The following is a 19,025-nucleotide window of genomic DNA, read 5'->3' on the forward strand; positions in this document are numbered from 1 at the left end:
AGCCTGCTACACTGAGTGCTGTGTCCCCTTGAAACCACAGGGAGGGGGTGCTGACTCACTTTTTAGAGTCAGAAACACCCACCGACGTTTTCACTCCTTCTGCCTCGCGCTTCCAACTACCTGTGCGCGTGCTCAGCTTGAGCATCTGGACAGTTGGCCAAACATTTTGTGGCGGATTCGATCATACGAGACTAAAAAGGTAACAAATATCTGCATATGTATGAATATTGAACAAGGCTATTTAAAGAGGTTTGCATGTGCATGACTGACTTTAAATGTTCCTATAGCACAGTTTTTTTTTTACGTAGATATGCGAACAATTAGTAGCTTATTCTATAGATTTAGTATAATTAAATGACGCCCACTTTTAAACTTAAATGAAACGCTGTATTAAAAGAACAAAACAAAACAAACAAACCTGAAAGCTTTGCTAAAAAACGCACATAGAGACAAAAACCCGCTTTTGTGTATTTTTTTTTTTTTTTTAATCTTAAGCTAACTCTGGAATTAATTGGCTCGTTCTTACACCTGTGCGCCAAAGTAGGTGAATCATCGAATCACATTTGTTTGAATCTGTTCGCATCATGAGATGCTACCGTTTTACAGCCTTGTAGACTGGTTGGTATATAACACTGTATATTCTCCTGTTACATTCATGCCTTATTAAACTATTTGGGCTTTTAGTTAGATTTTAATATACTACTCATTCCCTTTAAAAGATATCTTCCTGCTTATTTACCCTTCCTAACACTGAACCTCTAAATATTTGGATAACTTGAATGATCACATAGCTCATTTTTGTTATTTGGTTCCTCCAAAAAACAAGAAAAAAAATCCCCAGTCGTTCTTATATAACACTATTCACACGGTAGTTCTATTTGCTCATTATCTGCTTCTAACCTTGGAGTTAGTCCAACCAAAGATAAGCTGTCATATACACGGTGAATGTGCTATTTATCCAGTGCTTCATGGTGTTATGCTGCTCAGTCTTTGTGGTTTCCCTGCTGAAAAACCTGTTTGATATTGCAAGGTTATATTTTAATTCATTTTTTATCAAAACTGTACTTTCTTGTTCTTTTTTCAGACTTCTGCCTCTCCTCTAGCCAGGAAACCAACGTCACACCCTCGCCGTCAGCAGCATGGACTATTGCACACCTCAGCCGTCGCGCCGGCACAATCCCGTGGACAGCATCTGCCGCAAACTCCAGACGATTCAGTGGCGCGGTGACCGAGAGCCCAATTCGCCCTTCCAGATTCCCAAACTGTCCTCCAACAGTTACGACAGCCCTCAGTGTGGCCTCAGGCACAACTTGGAAGCCATCCTGAAGAAAGGGACCCTCCATAGAGACGACAGGGAGAAGGAGAACGCAAGAGAGATGGGGATGCCGAGCAGAGCAGCTTCCCAGCATTCCTCTGTCCTTCTGACCACACCTTCCACTCCTGCATGCAACCGCTCCACACCAGCTAATGTCACATACACTATCACTAGTACTTTGGGGGAGCGGCGATGTGCTGATGGAAGTGATTTAACACAAGTTAAAACGTGGCAGGGGTATTGTTCGACCCCCATGGGCCAGTCCAAGGACTCCCCTTACTTTACATTCACACGAGGACCTCAGTCAGCACAGCCTGACAGCGAGAGGCCGAGCAGGAGCCCACCTTTGTCTCGTAACTTCACCCAAAGTCGCAGCACCCTCTCCTACAACCTCAACTTCAGTTCTGCAGACAATACAAACCCTGCTGAGTGTGAGCTACCCTACCCAGCTCTGGTTGTGAAAAGACTGTCTATGGGAGACGGAGGTAGGGTGCAGAAGTAGCTTCACCGATCATTAAAACTGTCAGTTGACAAAAATTATCTTTGCACAAAAACTGTTACATCAGCAATAGATCCTCGAAAATGATTGTAGTCATGTGGATTAGAAAAGCATGGCGATGTCAAACTGCAGATTTACTTCTGAATTAAAAGTCTGAATGAAAACCGCTTGTGAACAAACGACCTCAGCAAGGCATGCTTACCAATCGAGCAAAGCAGACTGCCCCAGGGCTTCAGAAGCCTTGCCTGCTTCAGGTATAATATAATAGTTGTGGACTGCTATTGTGCAGGATACACAATGGGGCAAATGTTAAACTGGATTCTGGTTTATTAATCCATCTTTAAAAATAGGTTCAAATATGCAGCACAGTGTTTACAGTACATTAACATTACCTAATCCTTAGTTTCAAAGTAAGCGTAAAAAATGATTTTTAAGTGGCAGGCATCAACATGAAAGCTTCAGTGCAAAAATATGTCGTTACTCAAAGCGGTACCTCTAGAGGTTAATGTGTTTTACTTCACAATGCCCTCTTTATGCCATCACAGACAGGGTTTGAACAGCTAGCACTTTGGAAGTGTGTAATGTTCTGTACTGGAGCATCTCTACCTTGTCCCGCTGCTGGCACAGTGCTTTTTGTCAGAGAATGAGTACTCTGGATTTTCCTGCCCAGCATTGGCGCTCTGCAGTCAGGATGAACAGCAGGAGTGACTACAAGAAAATCATCAACTATTTCTTTAAGTCCTTGTCTTGAAGAGGGTGTCACTGTTTTTGTTTGGACTTTCTTCCTCCGCACTGGAACTAAATCAATCAGTAAATCTTGCCACATATCAAACATCGGGCCAGTTAGAATTCCTGGATGGAAGCGGCTGTAAGAGTGAGAGGAAAGAGTGGCAGAAATTTGGCCTAAGAGCTTATTTTTAGTCACTGGTGCTGGTTCAGAACTAGTTTTCAGACACAAACTATGTAACATTTTCAGATTTTCGCTTCCAGACGGTTTAATTTAAATTCAAGACTGTAGATTAATAATTAAAAGCAATAATTACTAGCTGTAGTTCTGAAGTGACTTTCCTTTTGTGACTGTAATGGATAATGTTTCCTCGTTATACTGTCACACACTCCGTGCTGTGCCTGCAGGAAAATGTATCATGTGCTTTCTTTGCGACACAACTGAATATACTCTGTGTTTGGTGTGTTTTCTTCAGGGCCTTCAGTTGCCTCCGAAAAAGGGAAGGAGAATATGGCTGAAATCAGTCTCATCTGTGAGGAGAATCTGCTCGACACCATCTTCCATGCTTGTGATACCCAGCGCAGAGGTACGGCCGTATGCGCTCGCGCAGTAATCGGTCAGTCAGGCACCATCCATTAGCTCAATACAGAAGCCTAACAATGAATTTTAAGTCGCTACTTAGCGTAGTGCACCGGTGCCTCTTTCATAGAAACTGCAGAAGTCAGCTTAAAACATTTGCATAGTATCAGTCCTCTCTGCGCTTTCCTCTTGTGCTTTTGCTCACAGCCGCTCTCACATCTCAGAATGTGAAAATGTTTCTTCTGCTTTTTTACAGAAGCTTCTGTGTTTTCTGACATGTTAGTGCTTTTCTGCTGTGACTCATGGTGCTGCATGGATGGCATATTAATAGAAAGAGAGAGGGGGTTTTGTTTTTTGCCTCTTATGTTTATCGAACCATTTTTAAACAGTTAGACAAACCTAAAAAAATATCGTTTTTTATAACCACCAAATCTGATTAAATCCAAGGTTGCAGTCTCTTCTTGTGTTTGGGCTGCTCAGGTGATTTTCAGAAAAATGGTGCGCAGACCTTTTTTCTGATTACTGTCTGAAGCTTGTTGAGTAAAGTCGGCACTGAGAAATGTGTGAAACCAACCACCAAAAAGTTAACTGTGGCTCAGTCACTATGGTTACTGCTTTTGCTGCCTACACCTATAACCACAATCTGTCACAATGTATCTGGGGGTGTTTAACTGTGCAAAGAAAGAAAATCTGAACTTGAAATGAACACGAATATAAAAAGAGTGTCTTCAGCTTTATGATCAGATAAGGTTCTTGTATGTCTTGAACATCAAAGTGTCTTTTTTCCCCTATTATTTTTCTAGGGAAAGTGTATGTGTCCCATATTGTGGACTATCTGCGTCACACCACCAGTCGCAGCTCTGAAGATTGCGGATTGGAGGAACTTTGCAACATGCTGGATCCAGAACACAAAGATGTGTCAATTGATCTGGACACATACCATGCTGTCATGAGAGAGTGGATCGATGACTGCCGCAACAATGGGTACTAGAAAGTGTTACAGTTATATTGCAGAAATATGTATGTAGAAAGCTTTTCAGTTTAAAAAGAAAAAAAAGCTAAGGATTTGTTAGGTCTGCAATTTTATGGTGAAACCAATCAGACATTGTAAGATTTGCAGTATGAATGTGAACATCCTGGAGCATCTGATAAGGTGTCCTAATGGCAGTAGGCTTCACATCTACTTGATGCTTAATATTTCCATATAGGAAAAAGAAATCACCTTTAAGGCATTCTTGTAGAAAGTTAGGTATCGAATAAGATGAGCTGAATCTTACAACTAAATATTCACTCACAAATGGATTTCAGAAAAAATTATTTAGTTTGTTTTAGGTGAAGCCATGGAAAATTAACGTTTTACATCTTAGTCTCATGTGTGGGCTGGTTGAAGTGACATTGCATAAAGTGAGAGTAACTGCTGTATGACGTATCTTTACTGGTGCGTCTTGTTACTGAGTAGAAAAGAAGGGTGTCTTCATCATCATCATCTGACAGCGAAGGTTGCTTAGATTCTATATCTCTCTCTCTATCTCTCTCTATCTCTCTCTCTCTATCTCTATATCTATCTCTCTATCTCTATCTCTATCTCTCTATCTATCCATCTCTATCTCTATCTCTCTATCTATCCATCTCTATCTCTATCTCTCTATCTATCCATCTCTATCTATCTCTATCTCTCTCTATCTATCCATATCTATCTCTATATCTCTCTATCTATCTCTATCTATCTCTCTCTATCTCTCTCTATCTCTCTCTATATCTAGTTGCCTGTTTATAATATTAATATTGACTGTGTGCCAGTCGGAGAGCTCTCTTTAACATGCTGTCAGTATGTTTGTGGATAAAGTAAAGAATAGTTAGTGGCTTCCAAATTCTGGCGAAGATCATAAAACTACCTTATCTTAATGTGTGTTTTTTTTTTTTTTTTTTTTTAATGTGTTGTCTTCTCTGGTTTATCTCAGGGAACGACCAACAGAGGATGACATCACCCAGGAATCAGTAAAACTCAGAGACAGCCTGTGTGGTGAATTTCCATATGATCACATACATGATTGTTTTTTATACCCTTTATGTTGTGTGTATGGGTCCAGTGTTGGTGACTCCAGGAGCTTAATTGATGTAATATATGTTGGATTGTGATTTTTATTTTATTTTATTTTATTTTTTTTCCTCCAGCCAGGAGGTCAATGTTGTTTAATATGACCTCAGGAAGCTTGGAGGCATTTGGAGGGGAGGCATCCAGAGTTGAATTGTAAGAGATTTTTTGTGCAATACCGAGTGTTTGTTTATAATGTGACCTGTTACTGCCTATATTTGTCTGTGACCACCCACACATGCCCTTGATCTATAAAGCTAAGATACGTTATGCCTGCATGTGTGTATTTGTGTGTTTTCTTCCTCAGTGAAACATCAGAGCTGGTGTACTGTGTTGCTGACCTCCAGATGAGCAACCAAAAGCTGCAGGAGGAGGTAAAAAAGCTCAAGCAGGTGGTGGAGAGCATGGAGGAGAGTAACCAGAAGCTTGCGGAGGAAAACGAGGAGCTACACAATCAAGCAAAAATGTAAGATGCTTTTATGCGCATGTAAACATACAGAACACAGACACAGTATTAGAGCAGTCACAGTAGCAATGTCCATTTGTACTTGTCGTCTTTGACAGCAACCAGCAGCTGGCACAGAAGGAGAAGATGTTGAAGGAGGAGGTGGAAGAGATGAAGGCCACTCTGAGCTGTACGGAGGAAGGCAGAGCCCGTGCCTCCGCACACAGCAAACATGTGGTGAGTCAAAAGTGTTGAAATAGAACAGTCTTATTTTTTTCTTTTCCGTTGCCTTGCAGCAGATTTCAGTCAGTTATGGTACTTTTATGAAACTTGTGAGTTTTTTCTTTCGTTTTAAACTGAGCACTTTCTTGTTTGAGACCTTTTTAAATGTCTTATTTGAAATCAGTTTCTCTTTAGCAAACAGGTGGTTGAAATATGGACAGCTGGTGTTAATATTCAGAATGAGATCTTTTCTGATTGGATGATAAGATTTATTTGCTATGTGCAGGTTTGTATACAGTATGTACCATAACTTGTGAGGACACATTTATAATAGTAATCTGTAGTTTAGGGCAAACACTCAGAATATATAACAGAGCCAAACGCAATAATGGCCTATGTCTTTTTAATGTTTTTTTTATATTGATTTTTTATTTATTTTTTATTCAGGAGAGAGAAAACCAGAGTCTCATCGCTAAGATTGCTTCTCTTCAGGAAGAGGTGACCATTATAGCACAGTTCACAGTGAAATGAATGACCTTACCGCACGCACACCAGTAGCACTCAGCAATTCCTAGCCCTCTCGCGTAGTATAATGTCACAAGTTTGTTCATGAAAGGATGTGTCCAGCTGCTCTAACTCCCCTCTGATGGTTCCTCAGAACTTTAAGGTCACTATGGAGACAGATGAGCTTCAGAGGAGAATAACGGAGCTGTGTGATATTAACGCTGACCTTCAGGTACCTTTACTGTAAAATATACTTTTATATTTTGAACTGTTATTTTATCTCTCTCTTTGTGCTTCACTCAAATATGCCCTCAGTTCTGTATTTGATGATATCTGCAGCGCTCATTGAATTTCTGTCTCTGCCATGTTTAACTTGCTGTGCTTTCTTTATATTATGTAACTGCTCTTTTCTTGTCCTCAGATGCAGATTCACTCTTTTGACGCAGTCATTAGTGAAAAGGATGCAGTGATAGTAGAGGTCAGTACCTAATCTTGTTGAATTTTTATTTTTCTGTTGCTGAGGATCTTTAGAATCTTGCATAATGATATAAAATGAGTGTTTTTTGTTGTTTTCTTCAAAAAACTCCCACATTTTGTGTCATTTGCATTCTTATACAGAAAAGCAGACAGATAGATGAGCTGAAGGCAGCAGTGGAGGAATACTCTTCCATTACAGAGGTTGGTGTGCTCAACATCCTATCAGCTCTTGAGTTTCTACCGTGCTTGATCTTTATTTTTTTTTGTTATTTATAGACAGAAATATGTCACTGAAGACAAAAAGCCTTTAGCGTCATATTCCTGTCCTCTGTATTAGTCATCAGTGACACGCTAGCAGTTTGGTGTGTTGGGTTCAGATGTGGGAATGAAATCACCTGCCCTCTATCCAAACACGCGCCCCATGGCCGGCATGTTTATTGTAGTGTAGAAAGGGTAGACTGCACGGACGGCCTTTAACTATCTAATGGGTTGTGATGACTCATGATTGCGTTATCTGTTGTTGACTCCAGCTGCTGAGGGTGGACAAGAACAAGCTGGAGAGGCAGATGCAGATGATTCTCCCAGACGTGGCTGGGTGAGTGAACCACAAATCACCTGAAAATAGAAATTTGAGTTTAAATGTTTAGACTGAGGATTGAGGGACAACTAAGACAAAATGGACTGAAAAGTTTTATTTTGTGTGCACATAGATTCATCGTCACTTTTTCTATTAAGTGTCTTTTTCTTAACTTGAACATCAATTCCCTTTCTCCTGTCTCTTGCAGGGCTAGTCTTTCTTTGTCAGTGGCTTATCGGATGAACCAGAGCAGCTCGGGATCCTTGCAAACAGAACTGGCTCTGGCACAGTCACCACTGGAGGTCAGCACTCCCATACTCTGTCTCATTTATTCATCTTTCTTGTATGCCTTGTATTACTGCCACTGCTACCTGCTTTCTGCTGCTGCTTCATTAATGTATCCATCTAGTGTTGTTTTAGCTTGAAGTTTGATGTTTACTCTTATTTCTTTGCACAATGTTCTCAGTATCTGGTCTTTTGCTTCTGATAGTGAATGAACTGTTCTTTGATGATTAGTCTTTTCCAGAGTGTCTCACATAATCGGTACACATTGCAAAGCAACACAAACCGCTGTCCTAACATCTGATGCAGCCATTCACAGGCCGCATACTTAAAAGACCACCTTCTCTGCAATAATAATTTTTAAGAAAGCCTTTGACTTATTCATATAAATCTACTGCTCCTGTCTACAGGCTCCTCATGGAGTTGACTATTTGTCCACTACAAGCTTTGCCTCCCCACTGGATGAGACTCTGGACAGGGAGGTGCTGCTGATGCTGCAGGGACCCAGCCCTGAACACATGGCACTGGAGTTCAAAAACCTCATAAATAAACTGGTGAACCAGTCTCTCTTATGTTGTGTAACATTCAGCGTTTTCATTTCTAACTGCACCTATTTAGAATTTGAGGTGTAGAGATGAAGTTGAGTTGCTGAGGGTTGTGTGATCCTGTCTTTCACTTTTGTCTCTCAGAAAAGGGACTTCAGAAAAGAAACCGACTCTGTCTTAACTTCAGTTAGAGTTTTGTTAGATGACCACGCACAGACGGAAGGCGACAGCAGTCTTCAGGTGAGACACATTCACATTTTGAACTTTACAGTCAGCATCAGCCTAGCTATAACGCTGTCAGTGTTGACCACAGAATAAGTGTCTGTGTACGTTTCTGGGTCTGAGTAATTCAAGTCTGCAGATGGCTATACTTTTTAAAATATGAGTCATAAAATTATAGAAATTATTCTTCCTCCACCTGTTGCTCTCCTTTTTTCCATTTATCACAGCCTATCTGCTCTTTCTATCCTTCCCACCCACCATTTCTGGTCTCGAGAGCTCTCACTTATATAACTCTCCAACAGGCCCCATCCAAGCAGTGTTTAGTCACTGTGTTTTACTGTGAGCACAACCCACTTCCCCCTCCTCTTCCACTCTTTCTGTATCTCTCTCGCTCACTCTCTCTCTGTGTTTCTCGTCCCCCCTCCTCCTGCATTGTTGCCACTCTGCGTTCATTAGCCACGTTCTGCCATAAAGCAGTAAACATGCCAAATGAGACAGAAATCATTAGTGTACCTGAGCTGTGCCAGTGTGTGTTTTGCTGGTTCTTCAGCGTGCTAGCTGTCACGGAAAGAGTTTGTGTCAGTTAGGTGTCACAACTTTTGGGGGCGTAAAAGACACCCAGCTATTAAATCTGCGGCCTTTTACTCGAGCGAGAGGCTCACCCCTCAGCCTCATCTTCCTACAGACAGTGCAGGCCGAGCTGGACGCACGTAGGGCAGACTGGGTCCTCAGCCTGGACCAGCTGGCCCAGTACACTGACTCACTGGAGAAAGAGCTGATCAAAATGGCTGGAAACATGAGGAGGTCCCGCACTGAGATCCTCCACCTTTCTGTCAGGTGAGTACATCTTTGCTGTATGCGCTGCTTGTTCATGTGTAGCTGTGCATGCGAAAAAAGGTGGGCAGTCAGAACCGAGCGATCCGTTCAACACTAACAGCAGTTCTCGTTTTGAGTCTGGTGTGAGAGAGGAGGTGGATGAAAGATTAGTGCCAGGAAAAATCGATGTAAGAGAGCAGAATTCCAGTGGATCTTGTGGCGGATAATCCAAGACGACTTGCTTTTAAGGTAGGGAAACATTTTTTCTTTTTGAGGCGGAGTTGTTTTGAATAGCCGTGATCTCATTGGTTGGATTAAACACTTATAGGCAGAGCTAAAAGAAAAAAATCCTGCTAGTAATACTGGCACCACTGAAGATAATGAAGACTACAAGCTGGTTAAGCACAGCAGCGTAATCACTGATTTAAATGCAGTCTAGACATAATGAGTTCCCAAGGTTAGCTGATTAGACTAGCTGACCTTTCAAGTAGGCTTGTTAGGAGGCTTACAAGACTTGAGGTTTTGTTTGCTTCATGGTGCTTTCCTGGTAACATGTCAATTTTAGCTAAGTTCTACTTTTGGGTCAGCTGAGCAGTGTTTCTAAAACCTTGATTAGTCTAGATAAATAATAGAGGTGGGAATCACCATACATCCCACGATACGATATTATCACAATTAGGGCTGGGCGATATATCGATCTTTTAAAAAATATCGATATATTTTCATACGAGATATAAGATGTGACAATATCCTTTATATCGATATAGTCTATGTTACGTTATAATTATACTTGTGGAGCCACACGTTTGCCTCTCTTTCGTCCACTTTTGTCTCTACGCAACATTACTCGGCCTCGCCCCTCCTTCACTGAACACAACTCCCCCTCCTCCCCCATAGCTTCACCTGCAGGCAGCGACACGATGGACACGGCAAATCTCCGTTAGCGAGTTGTGGGGCTGGACGGCGTCAACGTGTTAGCGAGCTAACCGCGCTAACGAGCTAACCATGCTAACGTCAGCCCACAGGGGCTGCACGGCCTAGAATCCCTTCATTTTCTCAAAAGTTGACAGCGCGGCTTATGTATGAATTCTGGTTGTGCTTACTGACCGCGAACCGATTTTAGGTGGTACACGGCGCTCAGCAATCTGTCAAAAAATGTTTTAGTACGACTTTGGTAAGCTAAGGAGATGCAGCGCTTGATAGATTGTCGGAGCATTACGGCTACCGTAGTCTGGAGTCTCGCGGAGTGATACGTACTGTGCTTCAACGTAATATTACCGTATTGTGTGTGTATAAGGGCAATAAATGGCACCTGTTAAGAGACATGGTTACAAAGAGGATTTCAAACTCAAGGCTGTCAGTCACGCAGTAGAAGTTGGGAACAGAGCAGCTGTGAAATCTGTCTTTGTTATTATGCTCAGCGTCTGTTAGTTTACATTTTGACTGCACAATTCTGAGCTTTTTGTTATGCACAAAAACAACATTGTTTTCTTTTATTTATGGAGCATGATTATTTAATAAATGCTCATAATTTCTTTTTGAGTAATTTCTTTATGTAAATCTATGCTGTATGTAAATAAAAATGCCTGTGTGACATCTGGGACACAGTGTGACTTATGGCTTTAAAAAAATATCGAGATATATATCTTATATCGCCACCCAGCTAAAAAATATCGAGATATGAATTTTGGGTCATATCGCCCAGCCCTAATCACAATACTTAACGCACGATACGATATTATTGCAATTTTTTAAATATTTTGTGATATTCAGATTCTGTACATAAAGGTAAATTTTATCAATATTCATTTTCTCTAATATCAAAGTCTCACACTCAGTCTTTCTCTCATTTCAGTTTTATTGTTGACAAACTGAACGGTTTGTATTACAGTCTAGTCCAACTTAACTGAATCAACCATCTGGTACAATTATAGCTATTCTGAACTATGCAGTTTATGAAAACTATGCAGCCCCTTCAGCAACTGAAGAATTTGAAAGTAAATTAAAACAAAATATAATTTTACATTAAATAAAAAAGTTTTAAACTTAATTAAAATAAAACATGTCTTAAATTAAAATAAGTAAACTGTCATGTTTATTGCTGCCAAAAAAAAGTTAAACACATTTGGACAGTGAAGGAATGTCAGGATTCTTGCTCAGAAAAAGGATCAACATGCTCTGAAGTCAGAGCACAAAAACTTTTTTTTGTAACAAAATATCGATTTCTGCTGTCTCTGTATTGATACATTATTAGCAAACAAAATATCACGATGCTACACAGTATCGATTTTTTTCCCCGACCCCTAATAAATAACCACACACACACACAGAGTACTCAGACCGCTACAGGTGTCACTGAGGGGGGGCTCTGCTTGTCCAGGCTCTGTTTCAGTTGGGCAGTCAGTTGTTGTAGTGAATGGAGGAAAGACCCGTTAATCATCCCGACCTCAGTGACCATAGAGGGCCTGCCTCACTAAGTTGGGTCTGGGCCATTCCTGGATTGTATTCTGACTCTGGATGGATTTGTCTTGCATTCTACGCGTGTCTGTTGATGTGTGTTCATAGAAACGGCCGTCCCCTTTGGATATATAACAGGGTTTGGTCTGGTGCACCACAAGACCAGAGGGAGAGAGCTGGTCAGACCTGGGATTTAGAAGCTCAGCTGTCAGGGTGATCTTGTTTGGGGGTGGGGGGGAAGAAACTGCAGAGGGCTCACTGTAGGTTTAGTTCTGGATCATTTGAAAATCTAGACTGAAGGAAGCATTACTGGGCCAGTCGGAGAACTGGCGCTGGTCACCCTGGGCAACAGAATGGGACACTGCATGGGCCTGCGGATTGGGTACAGTATGTCCGCTGTACTTTCTACTAGGATCTGCTTGCATGGGCTTGGATGCGTCTTCAGACAGTTTAGATGTAGCTACCCCATCTTTCCTTAAACTAATAATGCTTGAGCTGTTATTAACGTGGCGCCGTGTAATTGCATACAGGGTGCAGGAGCAGGAGAACCAGAAGCGGCAGCTGTGTGAGGAGCTCGAGCAGCTAAAGACCCCTCAGGATAGCAGAGAGGCCTCATGCCAGACACCTGCACTAGAAGAGGAGGTCAGAAAACAGGGGATGGGGCTCATTATGCTTTATTAAGTTTTATGCCATAAACAATTGCAGACCCTTGCTTTCACCATTCCTAAAGAAATCTTCATCTATAGTCTGTGTGCATAATTTTTTGCATATTCAATGAGTAAGACTCAAGTGTGATGTACACCATCTGCACTTTTTAAATCCTCTCTCAGCTGGGGTTAGAAAATAATCAGATGTAATAATATACATGTATGCTCTTTTTACATTGTTATCAGTAACCACAATGTGTGCATCACTGGAGAGACAGCTCGCACTGTATTCAGACAGATGGAGTAGAGATAGTAGAGGAGAGCTCACTGCGAGCTGGCGACTGAAGTGGACATGTGCACCCCCGCACATAAATACACATGCATGCAGAATCGGATGCAAGCACACACCTACGCACTGCTAATAACACGCTGACGCATACTTGAACATTTCCATTCCAACACCATTGTTTTACTCTAAAAAGGAATATGTGAGGTGCTGATGTACCTCACACAAATGTATATGTTTATACAGCAACCATATACATGCATACAGTAACCAGGCTGTCCATAACAACTAAGCTTTAAGTTTTAGATATTTTACAGGATAGCCCTGAATTAAACCAGGCTGCTGTGGACGTCTTCTACATCAAGCTGGCATGTTTGAGAGCTTTTCTTACTGTAAATACTGTATTTTGTTTTATGGTGATAGGTATTATGAGAACTAAGTGTGTAGTTTGTTAGACCAGAAGCAGCAATAGCTGTACAGAAACTTTGCATCAAAAAGATTTTTTTGTAACTGTAACTATGCCACCTTCAGTCCTCCAGATGTTCTTTTACTAGAGTGGGTTTTGAAATGCTTCTGCAAATTTCACCTTTGCATTTTGCATTTTTTATTTTTAGGTTGGAGATGACTTGGACTGGGACGAGGAATTTGCTATTCAAGATTTCCTTAAGAATGAGCTAGCAGAGAGAAATTGCCATGACGGGCAAAGAGAAGAGAGGCTTGAGGAAACGGGAGATAAAATAACAGACAGAGGTGAAGAGGAGGACGCAGAGGAGAGGTGGACAGTGGTGGATAGCGGCGGGGAGGGAGACGTGAGGGACACATCAACTCCGCTGTCTGTTGTCACAGTGGAAGCCCAATCTGGGCAGGGCACAGTGGGAGAAGGTCGAGGTGAGTTAGGCATAATGACAACTGCTCACACTTTAAAGACTCACAGGGTGTTGATTTTGAGTTGGCTTTAAACAAGAACAAATATTCCTCGTTATCTCAAGGAAAGTTGAGACCTTTGAGGAGTTTTCCTTGAGCCTTTAATATCCAGTGTTCAGCATAACTGGCCCAGAGCTAACTGGAACCTCTTGGCCAAGCCAAATAGAGCTAAATATAGTTCAGTATTTTTCTAGCCTTGCTGTGACCCATGTGTTCTCCCTCTTACTAGCTCTGGATTAAATGCAGGAGAATCGACTCTTTAAAAATGAAATATGAGCTAGCGCCATGCAGCACGACTGTGATCTGATACATCCTGTAAATGTTTAGCAAGAAAGTATTGAAGTAATTGTTTGAATTACTAAAATTATAGCTAATGATTTGTTAATTTGCAAAACTCTAACTGAAGTGTTCTTCCAAGCAGAAGTTGTTATAGACAGCAAATGTTATCTACATGGAGGTTGTTTAACCAGATTATTGATTTGAGAACATTTACAGACAATGCCAATTTTTTCAGTGACCTTGAATTCACATATACCTCCAGTGACGAATCAGTCTACGTTGTATATGATAAACTCTTAACCGATTACCATTGTCTTTGAGTGTTGATTTATTTGTGCGTGTGTGAGATAAACTGGATTATTCCCCAGTAATTCATGGGAGTCGGCTACCTTTAGAACCAGAACAGTACTCGCTCACAGTCTGACTGTAAGGATGCTCAATCTCTGAGGCCAATCTAAGCAGACCCCTGCCTTCTATGGTTGTTGTGGCCCTGGGCTTCTAAAGGTTCAGCGAGGGAATGTGTGTGTGTGCGTATGTCAACACAGCACGAGAAATCCTCTCTTCCTCAAGATCCTTCTATGGCCAGGTGTGTGACTGGTCTGAGGCCATGAAGTGAGCACAGTAATCCCCATTCCTCTGTCTGCATGAGCGGTTGGCAGGCCGAGAAACAGAAAACAAGTGTGCAAGTGTGGTCATTAATGCCACCTTAGCCATGGATGGTATTTTAACCCCTTTGCCCCTCCCTCAGCTCAGTTCTTTACATAATAGACTGTCTGACCTTTTATGGCGACAGTGCAGTTGGTTTGTGAATTAACCCCAGGATGGATTTGACAGGGCTCTGGGTTCTCAGCGATCAGCCTCTTTGTTTGGTCCTTTTTCTCAGACTTCTCTAATTTCTTTGTTTCATTTGTTTTCTCATCTTCCCTCTGTCCCAGGTTCTGCAGCCTGTAGTGAGTCAGAGCCAGAGGTGACCTGTCAACCTTTGCAGGTACATTAAAATTAGGTGCTCACTACATTTGAATTTGAAGGTCATTTTTTAAGTTATTTCTTATTATGCTTGATCAAAAGACTCACTTGAAATGACACAACTTGGTTAAAAGGCTCTAATGTTAAGTTATGCTGAAGCCTAATAAGAATACATCTTGGTGGGATGTTGCAGAATGAAACCCCATAAAAAATAACAGGTTTTCTTTCCTTGAAACATATTTTTAATCAAGTTTCTCAAATGTATTTTTAATTAAAATCAACATGGCCACATTCATATTTGATGGCACATGTGATACATGGGTACATAAGTATGTCCTATATCATTAGATGTAGCTGTTAAAAGTGATCTAAAAGCATTGCCATGGAATTTGGGATCGCCTTAGCTGACTAGCTAAAACGGTGACTGTTGCTAACACTTTAGCATCTGAAACCTTTGATTACCTAGAGCAGCGGTCTCCAACCTTTTTTGCGCCACGGACCGGTTTATGCCAATATTTTCATGGACCAGCCTTTAAGGTGTCGCGGATAAATACAACAAAATAAAACTAGTACCAGTACCGAAAAAAAAGAAGATTTATTCATAACACACGTGAAAAGACCCAGGAAAACAGAGTTAACGATAAAAACGATAACAAAATAACGCTGAAAACCGATAAAACCCTGAAAACTATACATTTCACACCTGAGCCTCAACTCTCGCGGCCCGGTACCAAACGACTCACGGACCGGTACCGGTCCGAGGCCCGGGGGTTGGGGACCGCTGACCTAGAGTAATGTGAAATGTCTGCTCAGATTTTGCTGTTAAGAATACATGTCCGCCACTCCATACATGGCTTTCTTTAAAGAGGGTAAACTAAAAAGATTTTTTTTTCTAAACCATCTATCTGAAGAATGTGGATTGTGAAATCAATTTACTCCTTTGGCTGTCTTTCCTCTATGACTCCCCACTCCACTCTCAACTATTACTGATGTTGATCTCTTGAGCAAGACACTGAATCATCAGCAAGTCTGCCAACAGTAGATGAGACTTCAGCAGCACCGTTTCATTAAGCTGATTTGATGCTTATTGCACCTTCCACGGTTCATTTAAGTTGTTAATATTTAATTTGGCTGTAGTTGAAAATATAACCATATCTGTCACATGCGACTGCAATGAAGTAATATAATGCTTCATATTATTAAGATGACTCAGCATCAGTTGGCTGTGGTCAACTGCAATAATAATTACGCAACTAGCATTTGTGACAATCTGTGGTGTTTGAAGTTTTGCAGAGGTCATTGTCAGCATATTTCTGTCATTTTAACTCAACAGAAAGTTACTTCCGTACAGTTAATATTAAGAGCAGTGACTCTTTCATTGAAGTCTACCTATTCAGGGATCCTTTTGACTTATTAAATTTCAAGGTCTTTAGCTGCCAATAACTGCTTTGAATGTGCTGAAATCTCAGTTTCTTCTGCCTGTCATTGACGGCTGTCTCAAGTTTTTTACTCCACTAAATAAGAATTTATGATGTAAGATATTAAACAGTGTCTCTGCCTTCCTTTCCCTGTCCTCTTCTGTCATTTGCCTACCAAATTGCTCGTCACATATTATTCACAGCCTCTACATACAGTCAGCAGTCTGCATGCTTGTACAGAAACTGCTTTTTTAATTTTATTTTTTTAATAAATATAGGTTGTCACTGATGAAACGCTACGATCACACTGATGTGAAAGGGAAAAGAAGTAGCTATAATCTTGGCGTCTTGCACTCGCTTATCTTGCATGTTATGAATTCTACCCACTTGCTCACTGTTTAATTAATTTCATGCCTGTGAGGTTGATAAAACCAATTTAATCACTCATCAATGCTAGCATTATGAAAGTGATGTTTGCTTTTGAATTCCTATGATGATGACAGTAATTGGGGGTCTTTCCAGCAGCCCATCAACGATGGGGCAGACTCTTTGTGCTTTCTGTCATCTGTAAGATTTTGACTTCTTATGTAATGTCTCCTCATTTGACAGAGATTTGTTTCTATTGACTGTGTGCCTGCTGTTTTAGTATATGGTGTGTGCTGTTTAGTGTGCTGCTTATTTGATCTTTTCACTCCTTTTCTCTTTTTTTGAATATTTGTCAATATTTCTGTGTGTGCGTGCACTTTTTTTCTTCCTTCCAGGAAGACGCAGTGGTACCACTGAGCTCCCACTCACAAGCTGTCAGCGTTACACAGCCAGAGGCGGATGCTCTCCCCGATCTGCCCCACTCAGAAAATAACAGTAAGACCTCCTCCTCTGTCTCCGTATTACACTTGAAGTGCTGATTACTTGCTATCTTTCTGTTTCACTTTCCTCTCCCCCTGCTGTCAGCTAGACTCCAGTTCAACTGTTTGCATTTACACCTTAACCAGAGTGAGTCATTTCCTGAATGGCTTGGTATGCTGTTTGTTTAGACGAGACAAGGCTTTACTAAATCGTGCAAGATGATCACATGCTACTAAGGAGTCACATCACTTATGTTTTAATGACCTTATGCTGTGTTTATTTTGGTTGAACTTGTATTTGGTAAGCAAACCCTGTATTACTGTTTCTTGTTATCTTTATCCTATTTTATTTACTGGATAAGGAAGTTGCAAAATTAACTTTTTATGATGATTATTGTGGTTAAATATGACCTAGAGAGGGGAAATGTGGTACTAATGTATATGTGTAATTATAACTAATGCTCATGTACTGTAAACTAAACCCAGTTTGCACTGAATTAAGTGCAAAATATTACAAAAGAGAAACTCGTAATTGTGAAAAAGCCTATTATATTCATATTATTTCATACTGATAGTCTATAAATAAACTAACTTTGGCTCTTGTATCAGCAGGTGCAGAGGCTTGTGAAAATGGACAGTCTGACTCCTGTGGTCCAGCTGAAACTTTGAGAAACCCACCTGATCAGAACCAAACTATAACTCCTGTTAGCACCCCTCCCCCGGCAGCTGATATGGTTTCTCCCAACAGCACCTCGCCTGGATCAGACGAGACCATTACCCAGACTGAGAGGTGACTGACAAACATTTGACTTTGCTACCAGAAAAAAAAAGACTCTTGGATTGCTGTCATTGACTTTTTTGTCATTGCCACTAGGGGGCGCCAAATAATAGAATTTTGAAGTTGTTTGCAAGAAAGACAGTTGTAATAGCTTACATTAAATTGTGAGGCTACTTTGTTGCAATCAGTTCACAAGACTTGATAGAGCTGCAAAACAAAGATACTTTGTGTTTATTTGTGCTGAGAGAGTGAGAGTCATCAATGTGCAAATGGGAATTTCCAAAAGACAGAATATGATAATGAAAGGGATGAAGAGAACCAGAGGATCACTGATGATCAACTAGTGATGTGGTAATTTGAATATATTGTAAATTGCAACGACATCTAGTGTGAAAGTTGGTATAGAAAATAAATAGAGATGGACATTTCCTGGTCAGCCTTTTCCTTCAGTGCCACTGAAAAGGATCATTGTGTGAGGTCTGAACTGGTAAACCTCACCTGGGGCACAGAAAACGCGCCTCTTTAGTACACAATATAATTTTGTCACTCAGTCTCACATGGTTATTCTTTGAATTGGAACTTGAAAGGAATTATCAATAGTCACAGTAGTCATAACTGAAGCAGTCTTTCATGAAGTTTGAACATTTCCCTGCGACTTGGGCAACATTTGCTAGTCAAATGGGCGTTTTCATTGCTGTGGGAGGAGTGCAAAGGCTAATTGGTATCTCTGTGCCCCATGCTTTGCATAGGCACAGTCTACCTCCACAGAGATGAAGTCTGTTCCTCATCTCTCTTGCTGCCTTTCACTGTGTCAGTTGGCTTATTAGCTAGCTAGAAAGTCTATCAGGCATATCAATAAAGAATCCAAAAATGGACAATACCTAAAAGCTGATCTCTGATCTTTCAACTGTTGTCGGCAGCCAGCCAACCAGTGTGGACCACGAAGGACAAGAGAAGGGAGGCAAGGTGGGCTCAACTGCCGGAGACATGAGCTATATTAAGGTTAGTAGCAGAAGAGAAGTGCTTTAATGCATAAATGAAAACAATTTCCTCTCATCTTTTCAGCGCCCACTCATGAATACTTCCCCTTCCTCTTTTTGACTTGTTCTGTTTGCAACTT

General features: G+C 41.0%; 1 protein-coding gene across 8 annotated transcripts in view; it reads left to right on the forward strand.

The window, feature by feature from the left end:
* The first annotated feature begins 78 nt into the window (after positions 1–78).
* irag2 (inositol 1,4,5-triphosphate receptor associated 2) overlaps positions 79–19,025 on the forward strand; it is a 29,591-nt gene continuing 10,644 nt past the window's right edge. For 5 of the 8 annotated variants that reach the window (XM_085136800.1, XM_085136801.1, XM_085136802.1 and 2 more), the window contains exons 1-22: positions 1,140–1,800; positions 3,017–3,127; positions 3,924–4,104; positions 5,082–5,143; positions 5,296–5,371; positions 5,523–5,681; positions 5,780–5,897; positions 6,330–6,380; positions 6,541–6,618; positions 6,808–6,864; positions 7,005–7,064; positions 7,394–7,458; positions 7,649–7,742; positions 8,133–8,276; positions 8,412–8,507; positions 9,175–9,326; positions 12,293–12,404; positions 13,310–13,583; positions 14,834–14,886; positions 17,044–17,143; positions 17,737–17,917; positions 18,826–18,907. In XM_085136800.1, coding sequence (XP_084992926.1) covers positions 1,140–1,800; positions 3,017–3,127; positions 3,924–4,104; positions 5,082–5,143; positions 5,296–5,371; positions 5,523–5,681; positions 5,780–5,897; positions 6,330–6,380; positions 6,541–6,618; positions 6,808–6,864; positions 7,005–7,064; positions 7,394–7,458; positions 7,649–7,742; positions 8,133–8,276; positions 8,412–8,507; positions 9,175–9,326; positions 12,293–12,404; positions 13,310–13,583; positions 14,834–14,886; positions 17,044–17,143; positions 17,737–17,917; positions 18,826–18,907 — 2,967 coding nt within the window. Of the gene's footprint in view, positions 200–496; positions 619–1,084; positions 1,801–3,016; positions 3,128–3,923; positions 4,105–5,081; positions 5,144–5,295; positions 5,372–5,522; positions 5,682–5,779; positions 5,898–6,329; positions 6,381–6,540; positions 6,619–6,807; positions 6,865–7,004; positions 7,065–7,393; positions 7,459–7,648; positions 7,743–8,132; positions 8,277–8,411; positions 8,508–9,174; positions 9,327–12,292; positions 12,405–13,309; positions 13,584–14,833; positions 14,887–17,043; positions 17,144–17,736; positions 17,918–18,825; positions 18,908–19,025 lie in introns of those variants that run through there. The other 3 variants (XM_085136797.1, XM_085136798.1, XM_085136799.1) reach the window with 3 other exon arrangements.

This window comes from Neolamprologus multifasciatus, chromosome 17 (genome assembly GCF_963576455.1).
Source record: "Neolamprologus multifasciatus chromosome 17, fNeoMul1.2, whole genome shotgun sequence".
Classification (NCBI taxonomy): domain Eukaryota; kingdom Metazoa; phylum Chordata; class Actinopteri; order Cichliformes; family Cichlidae; genus Neolamprologus; species Neolamprologus multifasciatus.